A 12,998-nucleotide genomic window follows, 5' to 3' on the forward strand; every position below is an offset into this window, starting at 1 on the left:
GAACACACGTGCATTTGTTGCATTAAGATACACACGTTTTCAATTTCCAAACATGAAAGAACCTCCTGTTAGCAGGCAAAGAGAAAAAAGAAAATCCATTGCTGTCCTGCCTGCCACATGAAGACGACTTCACATAAAAAACAAGCAGCCTTTTTTATCTTTCGTAGCAATTTAATACAAAATATTTTCAATCGAAACAACTTTGTTCAACATATATAGCAGAAGATCTTTTGGTGCAACAAATGTCATCTTGCCTGGAAAGAGGAGTAAAACAATGCATTCTAGATTTTGAAAATCATTGGAGAATGTTGAAATATGCATTAATGACAGTATGGTGGAACAGCACATGGTCTAAACATGTGCTCTGCTATTTAGAAGCCCAGGATTTGGCAAAAGAACCAAAAGGCAACATGAGAATTTAAAAAAATATATGAAAGTAGCGAGTTATGATTTGGAACGCACTGCCTGAAAGGGTAGTCACTAGAAGATTCAGTAATAACTTTCGAGAGGGACAGAGAAAACTTTTGCAAGACAATGGGACTAATGGATGGTTCTTCCAAATAACTAGGAAAGGATGGGTTGAATGGTCTCCTTCATTGCTGCAATATTCTAATGATTCTACACATGGCAAACTAAATATAGCGTAACTATTGTCTTATACTGAAATAGTCCTTCTTGTTTTGCATTGGATTTTCTTAGTAATGTATTCTAATGCTCCATTTAATTTTGGAATAGGTTCACTGCATTGAATGCGAGCTTTTACAGATTTATTTTCGTAGCATTTATGGGGGTAATCTTCGTTGCTAATGCACTGGGAGGGGAGAGTGAATTTGGTGGTGCTCAAAAAACCCAGCAAGTCTAGCTTTCCCTGCATCGTGCAGGATGTCGGTTTAATTGACAAGCCTGAAAAAGGTGTCTGATCGTGCAAGTGCAGGCCAATTCTGGCCTGGAGTACTCACAATTTTAAATCGCATCACCTTCAGTATTTGCGTTTTCAACTATCAAGGCTCCCAGCTCTAGAATTAGCTAGAGAGAGAGAGAGAGAGAGAGAGAGAGAACGGTCGATGTTCTGGCCTTCTCCTCCCTGGTGGCCCGGAGACGGATTTTGCTGGGGATGGAGCGACTCTCAGAACCTCCAAAGCCAGGAGTGTGGGTCAGCGACATGACAGTTCGCCTTGAGAGGATCAATTCAGGGGTTCGCCCAGAGGTGGCAGCCGTTCATCAACTTCGTCAAGGAAAACTGACGGCAGCAGTAAGGTGGGGGGGGCGGAAAGAGAGAGAGAGACAGACATGGTAGTGTAAGACAAGGACAGGGAACTTAGTACACGGATAATTAGGAAATAGGGCAGGGGTAGTAGGGGATGTTGTTTTTAGGTTTTTTGCATGTGTCACCCCGCTCAGTTGTTTATGGAATGTTAAAGTGTTAAACTGTAAAAATTACAAATGCTTCAATAAAATATTTTCTAAAAAAAACCGCTGCCATTCTCTAATGTCAGTTAGCAAAAGCTTTGTTCCAATATATAAATCCATGTGCAACTTCTTCCAGTCTCGTTCCTCCAGCTCAGTCTAATTTTCCAATTCTAATTTACTGAGCATTACTCTTTTCCCCAATTCCATCATTTGTAAAGCATCCAGCCATTTCTTGCTTTAAGAATTGGGGAAAATTAAGATTAAAAAATGAAAATGGGATAAAGTAAAAAGGGGAACTGATATGGACAAATGGGCAGCTATCTAAAGGGGTGTTTTGATATGCGAATTAGCATACCAGTGAAAAAAGCCAGGTGTTTACCAATGTGATTAGGGGAAAACAATGGGGTGCGGAAGAGGTAACTTCAAAGTGGAGATAAGGGATTTATTTGCTAAAAGCTGGGTCCACAGGGTGGGTAACATCAACGGGAAAGAATTATATATCCATGGCACAATAACTAAAAATGAACACAGTCAAGGTAGCTACCATCACACCCAAATGCAGAAAACAGACTCCCCTGAAAACAAGTTATTTGCTAAAAGGCCAGATGGTAAAATGCAAAACTCAAACCTAGAAGCCTTTGCTAAAACTGAAGACGGTTTTCCCAAACGTGGAGAAATAACCTGTGTGCGCTAATTATCTGATGGATTTAGCTCATCGAGTTATAGAATAACCGATGCTTTTTGGGAACAAGGGGCATCTGAGAGTTCAGGAAATGTAGGTAGTTGGGAACAAAGTAGTAACTTCGTGTAATACTGTGTGTATACCATCAGTGTAAGTGTACTGTTGTAGTGTATTATAGTCCTTCTTGCCATGTGTTTTTCTTTTAAGTTAATACATTTATTAATTGATCACAAAATGACGGGACTGTTCCTCCCAGGTTGGCTTATCTTTTCTCACAGTATACCAAATTAGAGACACCTCAAGAACCGGTGTTCCAAGTTACCCTTCTGGGCTTTGGAATACCCGTAAATTTATCAGCTGGGTTCTTAACAGCTTATGTACCAGAATTTTTCAAAACACAATTCACTGGCTACTATTCTCACCATTTTTATAAAGTTCTATACTTCTATTATTTACTTGGAGGAAGAAATATTAATAAAAATAGTTAGAAAGGGGAAATATTGGACTTCCAGCAGCGGCCAAGGAACGAGCGGTCGCACATTTGGTGGCTCCCGCTCAAGACGGAATTTTGTGGTCTTTTCCCTATCTGAAAGGCAAAGTTTTTGATGGAAAGAAGTGTAGGAGTACCAGGATAAAGTGTAACTCCTCTGGTGTGGCTGGCGGATGGATCAACAAACTAGGAGGAGTTGGGTGAAGAGAAAAGAGCTGATGGAACAGGAGAATCCTCATGGTGCACCATAAGTTAAGATGGTGGAGGGCATGGTGGTTGTTTTGCCCGCCCAGTGGTCAAAGGAGAAGCTAGTGGAATTTTTGAATGCTAAGTTCAGCCAGCAGAGGAAGGATGCCCTGGAAGATCTGGCCAAAGTGGTGGTGCCGATTAAAGCAGGGATCAAGAGAGTTGAACAGAGGCTAGAGTCCCAGGGTCGGGCCATCCCGAAAGTGGATAAGGCAGAGGGGGAGCAGTTGGCCTCGTTGGTGGCTGTAGTGGGGGTGATGTAGGAGACCCAGAAGAGACTGAAGGAGAAGGTGGAGGATCTGGAGATCCGCTCCAGAAGGCAAAATTTGAGGATCGTGGAGATGCCCGAAGGCATAGAAGTGTGGTCGCTGGCACGATTGTGGCCAAAATGTCGGAGCAGTTGATGGGGAGGGGGTCTTTGATCAGCTCCTGGCGGTTGTCCGAGGAATACGGCAGTTCTTGGATGGGTTGGAGTTTAGCAGGGTGGACGAGGGATTGGTTCAGGGTTTGGGGCCCCCCAATCGGGCTGAAGGTCGTGATGGAGAGAATGGGGACGATGCAGGCAGCCAAGGCCCCGGGCTCGGATGGGTTCCCAATGGAGTTCGATTAAAAAGTTTGGGGGGGGGGGGGGGGGGGGGGGGGGGCACTGCTGGTGAGGGCATAAAACGAGGCAAGAACTCCCCTCTACACTGTCGCAGGAATCCAAGTCTCTGATAATGTAAAAGGACATGGATCCAGAGCAGCGTGGGTCGTACTGCCTGATATCGCTACTGAATGTAGCGGGCAAGTTGCTGGCGAAGGTGTTGGCTTCATGAATTGAGGACTGCATCCCGGGGGTGATAGGTCAGGACCAAACAGAGTGTTCGTGAAGGGAGGCAGCTGTTGACGAAGGGGAGGAGGCTACTCAATATAATGATGATGCCTCCAGAGGGGCAGGAGGAGGTAGTGGCGATAGATATGGAGAATGAGTGGAGTGGAAATATCTGTGGGAAATATTGGGGTGGTTCGGGGTTCCGGCAGGGATTTGTGGACTGGGACCAGTTGCTGTACAAGGCACAGATCACAAGGTGTGCGGATGAACTGAGTGAGTTTGAGATTTTTTGGGCTTCATTGGGAGACAAGGCAGGGGTGCCTGCTCTCCCTTCTGCTCTTTGCCATGGTAACATAGCCGCTGACAAAGGAACTTACAGCATTGAGGGATTGGAGAGGGATTGTGCAGGGAACGCTGAGCACAGGGTTTCACTGTACGCAGACGGCCTGCTGTTATACATTTCGGACCCATTGGCTGGCATTATGGGGATTTTAGCCGGTTCTCAGGGTACAAGTTGAATATGGGAAAGGGCGAAGCATTCCCGATTGAAGACAGAGGGCAGGAGCTGCCGCTTAAGGCAGTGGGGGCTAGCTTTAGATACCTGGGCATGCAGGTGATGTGGGGTTGGGTGCAGTTGCACAAGTTGAATTTGACTGAGTTGGTGGAGCAGATGAAGGGGGCTTTAAGAGGTGGGATGTGCTGCCATTATTGCTGGCAGGACGGGTGCAGACAGTAAAGATGATAGTGCTGCCAAGGTTCCTATTCATATTTCAGAACCTCCCAATCTTTGTACCGAAGATCTCTGGGTTTGTTTGGGCTGCGTGGATCTCTGGGTTTGTTTGGGCTGGGAAGACCCCACGGGTCAAGAGGGCCTTTTTGGAGGGGGGGGGGGGGCGAGGAAGAAAGGGGGAGTGGGGGAGGGGTGGCTGGCGTTGCCAAATATAATGAACTACTACTGAGCAGCGAACATTGCCATGGTTAGGAAATAGGTAGTGGGGCCGGCGAATACCTGATGTACTCACAGCTGTAGAATACACATTAGAGCCACTTGTATTTTCTGCCCAGCAGCCACAGCCATACACAGCCGCCTGTAAACAAATACAGGTCAGTGTTAAAACCGCTCAGTGAATTTCAACAGAAAAAGATACTGTACCTAAAATATTAATTTTCTTTATAATTATGTTACAGTAAAATTTCGATTATCCAGCATGCGAGGGGAATGGATGGTGCTGGTTAATCCAAAATGCCGGTTAACAGAGTTTCATTTACCGATGGAATACTTGTAACATGAACTAATATGCAAGTACTCCAGAAGTAATGAACAGCATTCGTTTTACTTCTAATCTTCAACTGCATATTAAAACATAAAATTATACCATTGAAAGTTACAGGTTCCAGATAGCTTAATTGCTTCCGGTTGGTAGAGTGACGATTTGTATTGGGGGTACATCAGAAATTCCAGTTAGTAGAAAATTCCAGTTGGTAGTGGGCCGGATAACAAAGTTTATTATAATTACACATTCAGCATGTAATTAAGATCCATCTTTTCATTAAAGTTTTAACAATGCACCTAAAGTTTTGGCAGTGATGAACAACTAGACTCCCATTTAGATCTTTTGTACAGTATGCTTATTTATTCTTCTAATTTTTGATCTTTTTGCTCTTTGGTATATTGGCAGAACACCCTAAAGGTTGCTATTTCCTCCAAATGGAGGCAGGGCTTGAAATGCTACAATTTGTGCAATGAGCAACAATGCTATGGTTTGGATTTTCTCCCATAGCAAAGAGGCAGTTTCCATAAGATGATCAAGTTTCCCACGAACCAAGACCGTACCCATGCCATGACCGAGACAGTGTGCTACGTGAGCAATGATAAGTAAACACACCAGAGACTTTGTCCAGTTTGCTTCAATAAGCAGTAAATACATAAAATTCTCCACCTTTCCACCCAGGCTTACGTTGCAAATAAAGTTACTCATGTAAGAGATAAAAGTAGTAAAGCCAAGCCAGATACTGACTTGCACAATTAGGCAACAATTTCAAAACCAGAAGATAGCCTTGAACCCTTCAGATTCTTTTCAGTAGCTTGTGACTGAAGCTCTGCAGAAGATGAGCTTGCAAATACCTCAAGTTTCCTCATGCAGTTGAAACAAGGAGCAATGGGAAACCTGTCTTCACATTAATTTTTGAAATTCATTTATGGGATGTGCTTGTCGCTGGTTAGGCCAGCATTTATTGCCCATCCCTAGTTGCCCTTCAGAAGGCGGTGGTGAGTTACCTTCTTGAACCCCTGCAGTCCCTGAGGTGTGGGTACATCGATATAGTTCTAAGTTAGGGTGGTAACTTGCAGGGGAACCAACAGATGGTGGGTTCCCAGCTATCTGCTGCTCTTGACCTTCTAGATGGTAGTGGTCATGGGTTTGGAAGGTGCTACCCAAGGAACCATGGCGAATTTTAAAAGATACTCATTTATCATAGAATTAGATCATAGAATTAACAGTGCAGAAGGAGGCCATTCGGCCCATCGAGTCTGCACCGGCTCTTGGAAAGAGCACCCTACCCAAAGGTCAACACCTCCACCCTATCCCCATAACCCAGTAACCCCACCCAACACGAAGGGCAATTTTGGACACTAAGGGCAATTTATCATGGCCAATCCACCTAACCTGCACATCTTTGTGACTGTGGGAGGAAACCGGAGCACCCGGAGGAAACCCACGCACACACGGGGAGGATGTGCAGACTCCGCACAGACAGTGACCCAAGCCGGAATCGAACCTGGGACCCTGGAGCTGTGAAGCGATTGTGCTATCCACAATGCTACCATGCTGCCCCGGTGTACATTTGGTGTACATTTGATTATTGCTGTTGGTATTCAGTACCAGAGTGATTTTATTGGGATTTTATTTCTTAACAGAGACCAGAGAAAAGAATATAGTTAGCATGTTAATGTAAAAAACATACAAATGAAACAAGCATATTTACTTGGCCAACTCTCCCAGGATGCTTCATTGCCAAGCCTCCACTGGAAACAGCAGCAGCAACATTTCCTTCATGGTCCACAACCACTGCCCCAACAGTATCAAGTGAAGCTGTGACATTCGTCTAAAAAAGTAACAAAGACCAGAATAAATGCATATTTAGAATCTCAAGAACAAAACATGCTGTATATCCCAAAGAAAAAAATAACTTAAAATTTATGAAGAAACATCCGTAAGCACCTCATAATACCTTGCAAATAATTTTGAACTTTTCCAATGGTGTAAGGGAGGTAAAACACAGAATCAAATTTTCACACTGCCAGATAAAGCGAATAGCAATGTGATGAATGACCACATAATCTATTTCAGTGTTATTGAGTGAAGGAAAGATGCAAGCCAGGACACCATAACAACCTTGCTTTTCTTTGAATAGTACCAAAGGATATTTTACATCCACCTGAGCTGGAAGAGGAGGCTTTATTTTAGCTCCTCCCCCCCCCCCCCCCCCCCCCCCCCCCCCCCCCTCTCAAAAGATGGTGCCTCCCATCAATGTGGCACTTGCTCAGTACTGAAAGTGGGGCTTGAACATGCCATTTTCTGTCATCAAAACAAGTGCAACCAACGAGTGAAGCGGTCACAGACTTGGTGGAGGCCAAGTACATTAGATCTGTTATTTTGAGGAAAGGGAATAATTTTTTTAAACAATCAGTGAAGTGAAGGATATCACTGCTCAGAACTGGACGCCTCATCATGGAATTAGTAGTAATATTTCTATTTTGATTTCACAACACAATATCAATTGGTGCTTTAAATATAAACTTGTGGATATCCACGAGCACATCCAATTTTTGTTCATTACTGCTTTGATGACAAAGTTAGCCCTTGTTATTTTTATTACATGTCATCTGCAATTCTTTGTTAAATTCTGAAACACTAAAACTCTTTCCCTTCATTTCAAATAACATATTTGAATTCTACTACTACCACTATAGCAGTGGTTGATTCAGCAACACTTATCTTTACATATACACAGTGTTGCTCCATGTGCTAACAGAAAAGTGAAAATGAGACAATAGAATTTCTCAGCAAAAACAGAGTACAGGGCTAGTCATAAAACTAAATGGAAAGTGGGGATGAAATAAATGAGAAATGCGACTCGCCTTTCTGGACTTTATCTCAAGGAGGTCGATGAACAAAAAGGAAAATCATTTTGCAGTCATACTAAAGTCTGACTGCTATTTACAATACTGCATTTAGTTCTGTGTGCCTCACATCAGGTGATATACTGGCCTTGATGGGATTCAGTGCAGGTTCATTAGTGACACTGAAATTAAAAAAAGAGTTAAATTATGAGAAACAGATTCCACAGACTGGGCTTGTATTCCCTCAAGGAAAGAAAGTTGAGGGAGATCTAATTGAGGTGGAGTTGATGGGGTAGGTAATGAAATAATTTCCAATAGATTTTTGTTAGGCAAGAATATTTAGAATTTATGGAGTTCAGGCAGGTGGATGGAACCAAGACACAGATACTGTTATGACCTAACTGAATGGTATGTTAGGCTTGAGGGGTTGAATGGCCTACATGTATTTGCTATGTTCCTATAATAAGTGTTAGTCTTTTTTATTTGATGTCAAACAGTGACTGTACAAATGTTTAAAATGCTTTTAGGATCATACAGTTACATATTTCTTTTTAAAATAAATTTAGAGCGCCCAATTATTTTTTTCCAAGGGGCAATTTAGTGTGGCCAATCCAACAAACCTGCACATCTTCGAGTTATGGGGGTGAAACCCACACAGACATGGGGAGAATGTGCAAACTCCACATGGACAGTTACATATTTCTAAATGAACTGCAAACCATTTTACTTTACAGTCTCCATTCAGAAAATATGGGGCAATACAACTTCATTCTTGATCAGTTAGCTCCCAAGTTTTTCTTCACCCATAGTGTAATTAATTTTGCCCAACTTTCAACTGGATAACCTATTTGCTAGCAAAGTTTTTTCACAAATTTGAAAACAGAACTCTGGGTAGCTTTGTACCTACAAAGCAATTTAAATGTCAGTTCTAAACCAGATAGCCAAGGAGACTGTGGAGGCATTGGTGGTGGTCTTTTAGGAATCACTGGAGGCAGGGAGGGTCCCAGGGGACTGGAAAGATGCTAATGTAACACCTCTGTTTAAGAAGGAAGGGAGGCAGAAGACGGGAAATTATAGGCTAGTTCGCCTGACTTCCGTCATTGGTAAGATTTGAGAGTCCATTATTAAAGATGAGATTGCAGAGTTCTTGAAAGTGCATGATAAAATAGGACTGAGTCAGCACGGCTTTGCCAAGGGGCGGTCATGTCTGTTAAGAGTTCTTTGAGGAAGTAACAAGGAAATTAGATAAAGGAGAACCAGTGGACATGATTTATTTAGATTTCCAGAAGGCCTTTGACAAGGTGCCGCATAGGATACTGCTAAATAAGTAAAGAGCGCATGGTGTTTAAGGGTAAGATCCTGCATGATTAGAGGATTGGTTGACTGGCAAAAAGGCAGAGAACAGGAAATAAGGGGTCTTTTTCAGGATGGCAGCCAGTGACTAGTGGAGTGACTCAGGGGTCGGTGCTGGGACCATAACTTTTCAAAATATACATTAACGATCTGGAAGAAGGAACAGATGGCACTATTGCTAAGTTTGCAGAAGAAAGAAAGATATGCAGAGGGGCAGGTAGTATTGAGGAAGCAGGAATGGCTGCAGAAGGACTTGGACAACTAGGAGAATGGGCAAAAAAGTGGCAGATGAATACAATGGGGAAAAGTCTGAGGTTATGCACTTTGGAAGAAGAAATGGAGGCACAGATTATTTTCAAAATGGGGAATTGCTTAGGAAATCTAAAGTACAAAGGGACTTAGGAATCCTTGTTCACGATTCACATAAGGTTAACGTGCAGGTTCAGTCGGCAGTTAGGAAGGCAAATGCAATGTTAGCATTCATGTTGAGAGGGCTACAATACAAGAGCAGGGATGTACTTCTGAGGCTGTATAAGGCTCTAGTCAGACCCCATTTGGAGTATTGCGAGCAGTTTTGGGTTCCATATCTAAGCAAGGATGTGGGCGAGACGATAGCACATTGGTTAGCACTGTTGCTTCAGTGCCACGGTCCCAGGCTCGATTCCCGCTTGGGTCACTGTGTGCGGAATCTGCACATTCTTCCAATGTCTGCGTGGGTTTCCTCCGGGTGCTCCAGTTTCCTCCCACAAGTCCCGAAAGATGTGCTGTTAGGTCATTTGGACATTCTGAATTCTCTCTCAATATACCCGAACAGGCGCCAGAGTGTAGCGATGAGGGGCTTTTCACAATAACGTCATTGCAGTGTTAATGTAAGCCTACTTGTGACAATAATATGGATTATTATTATGTGCTGGCCTTGGAAAGGGTCAAGAGGAGGTTCACAAGAATGATCCCTGGAATGAAGAGCTTGTCATATGAGGAAGGATGAGGGGTGGTCTTATTGAAACCTTACAGGGTACTGCGAGGCTTGGATAAAGTGGACGTGGAGAGGATGTTTCCACTTGTAGGAAAAACGAGAACCAGATGGCACAATCTCAGACTAAAGGGACAATCCTTTAAAACAGAGATGAGGAGTAATTTCTTCATCCAGAGGGTGGTGAACCTGTGGAACTCTTTACCGCAAAAGGCTGTAGGGCCAAATCACTGAGTGTCTTTAAAACAGAGGTAGATAGGTTCTTGATGAATATGGGGTATGGGGGGGGGGGGGGCAGGAGAATGGGGATGTGAAAAATATCAGCCATGATTGAATGGTAGAACAGACTTGGTGGGCCAAGTGGCCTAATTCTGCTCCTATGTCTTATGGTCTTAATCATGCAAAATTCTTACTGTACAAATAGGAGCTGGCCAATGAAAAGTAGACTACACCGAATACCCAAGATGTTAGGTCACCAGGTTAATGATGAATAATAAAAGAACACCTGATAAATCGAGAAAGAATCTCAACAGAAACTCAAGTGCTTGTGTGGCACAGTAAGTTGGTGAACTATATCACTGCACCACATAATAGTATAAATGCCAGGCTTTTTTCTCAACAGAAAAACCTTCCTTACTTTCTCCCTCTACCCAAAACCCATAATAAATTTCTATCCAAAGTGTGTGAAATTAGCCCAAGGCACTTGAGGAACTTGTTGGATGAGAGAAAATAAATTTAATTGTTGCTTCAACTGTGCCACTCACATGTCCCCACCTACTGGCTGGTGAAAGAACAACAATAGCACTAACCCTTCTGTGATAATCACGAAGAGCACTGCATTTAAAGGCAGACCAAATACTTTAGGAAATGTTTCTATCAACGTATTCCACATCTTGTGAACATGCCAAGCAGACTACACTCTGTTTGCTTCACCATTTCTTACTATGCTGGTGATAAACGGTAAAAAAAGACAGCTGCAAATCTGAGAAACTCGAGAGCACCTCAAATAATAAATGAAAGGAAGCACATAGTTGCTAGTAGCTATGAAGAATTTATGAGAAATACCAGCTTCATGACTATAATAAAAGGTGGTAGGGTCATAGTTTTAAATTGCCCCTCTTGGATTCATAAAGAAATTGGCTCCTGTTTTTATAGGATCCAATCATTGTGTTGCAGAAAACAGTTCCTCAAAGGGAAAAAACAACAAAATAAAGATGGAGCTCAGAAGAAAAATTCATTACATTCAAAGATTCAAATTAAATACAACTGTTCTTTGTGATTACCAAAGTACATCTATTCCTATTTTTAGCTACCTCTATGAGAGGAGAACACATAAATATGTACTCAGGATTCCAAATAGGGAATCCTGCATTGGCAATTTGACCCAGTAACTTGCTAAAAGCCATTAGCACCCCTATTTTTCCCCAACCAAGCTCTTCCTCCTTGCAGTAGGGGATAGTATTCAAGGTAAGACAAGAATTAACATCAGATCATGCACTCTAAAATACCATATCATCTTTATATACAGCAGAAAATATCCTCTACCTCCATTCAATACATTCAGGAAGCAAAGAATACAGTTTAAGAGAAACCAGATGAGGTAGTGAATCAATAATTCACAACTCCAGTGCAATCAGATAGTATGATAAAGATTCTTGGACAAATGGCTTCTACTTCAGCTACATTTACTACAAGTGTAAAATTGAAATATATGAATTCCCAAAAAGTACATGTCGCAGTTCGCTATTTCCGGTAAACTTCATTATCCAAACTTCTAGTGTCTGGCAATGAGCAACCAGTGGCTAAGGATACATAGTAGTAACGTTTTGTACCTTTACTTCATGAAGTGCGTAACTTCATAAAGTTCATTAAGTCACAAGATGGGAGTGAGATATATTAGGCAATGTTCAGCAATAAAGTCTAGCTATGTAAAAACATACCCAATTTTCTCCTAACATTCCATTTTGCCTATGCAGGAACCTCAGACCAAATAAAGACCATGCTGCTTCTTCAAGGAGATTCAAATTACTGCAAATGTATGCCCTTTAGAGAGTTGAGCCAAAGCAAGCAAACACCAATGCCAGGATAAACCTCAACTCCGAAGGAGATTTATTTTATTGTTAAAACAAATGCAAAACATCAAACCCAACACTTCGCAAGCTTCTTTTCATAAAAGTAGATTGACACAAATCTGGTTACTAACTCAGTAACCCTTCTTGGACCTGACTGTATAAGATATTGCCACTTTAGAAATTACATTTTCAATCAGTTGCAGTCTCCTTGTATTTCACTTGACTGAAAAGCTAGATAGTGAATAAAAAGAGAAAATGCTGCAAAGACTCAGCAGGTCAGAAACAGTTAATATTTTGAGTCCTTATGATTCGTATCAAAGCAGGAGTTTCTCTCTCCACCAATGCTGCCAGACCTGCTGCGTTTTTCCACCATTTTCTGTTTTGATTTCAGATTTCCAGCATCTGCAGTGTTTTACTTTTATTTTACCAGATTGTAAGGTTACACACAAAAACCACACATTCCTGCAGATAGTACAAATACCATCAACTCCTCCAGCTGAATGTTAAACTTGAGCACAAAAGTCAAGGCTGATATTTCAATGCAGTTCACCGTTTTTTCCGTTATTCTTTCCACGAACATGGTTTTTCATTGTTCCAAATCCCTAATTATCTTTGAACTGAGAGGCCTGTGAGCCTGGAGCCAGAAGCAGGACAGACCAGCTAAGGATCATCCAATTATTATTTTTTTAAATTTTCAATTAAGGGGCAATTTAGTGTGGCCAATCCATCTACCCTGCACATCTCTTGGTTGTGGGAGTGACACCCACACAGACATGGGGAAACATGCAAACTCCACATGGACAGTGACCCGGGGCCGGGATTGAACCCGGGTCCTTAG

General features: G+C 42.3%; 1 protein-coding gene across 4 annotated transcripts in view; it reads right to left on the reverse strand.

Moving 5' to 3' along the window:
• Positions 1-12,998, reverse strand: part of tasp1 (taspase, threonine aspartase, 1) — a 123,693-nt gene that overhangs the window by 45,199 nt on the left and 65,496 nt on the right. For 2 of the 4 annotated variants that reach the window (XR_005461830.1, XR_005461829.1), the window contains exons 8-9: positions 6,625-6,744; positions 4,662-4,727 (exon numbers count right to left, since the gene is read on the reverse strand). Coding sequence is in view for 2 of the 4 variants with exons in the window: in XM_038806849.1 (XP_038662777.1) it covers positions 4,649-4,727; positions 6,625-6,744 (199 nt within the window). In the remaining 2 variants the exon portion in view is untranslated. Of the gene's footprint in view, positions 1-4,648; positions 4,728-6,624; positions 6,745-12,998 lie in introns of all 4 variants that reach the window. The other 2 variants (XM_038806849.1, XM_038806866.1) reach the window with 1 other exon arrangement.

The sequence above is a fragment of the Scyliorhinus canicula genome, chromosome 1, assembly GCF_902713615.1.
Source record: "Scyliorhinus canicula chromosome 1, sScyCan1.1, whole genome shotgun sequence".
NCBI classification, from domain to species: domain Eukaryota; kingdom Metazoa; phylum Chordata; class Chondrichthyes; order Carcharhiniformes; family Scyliorhinidae; genus Scyliorhinus; species Scyliorhinus canicula.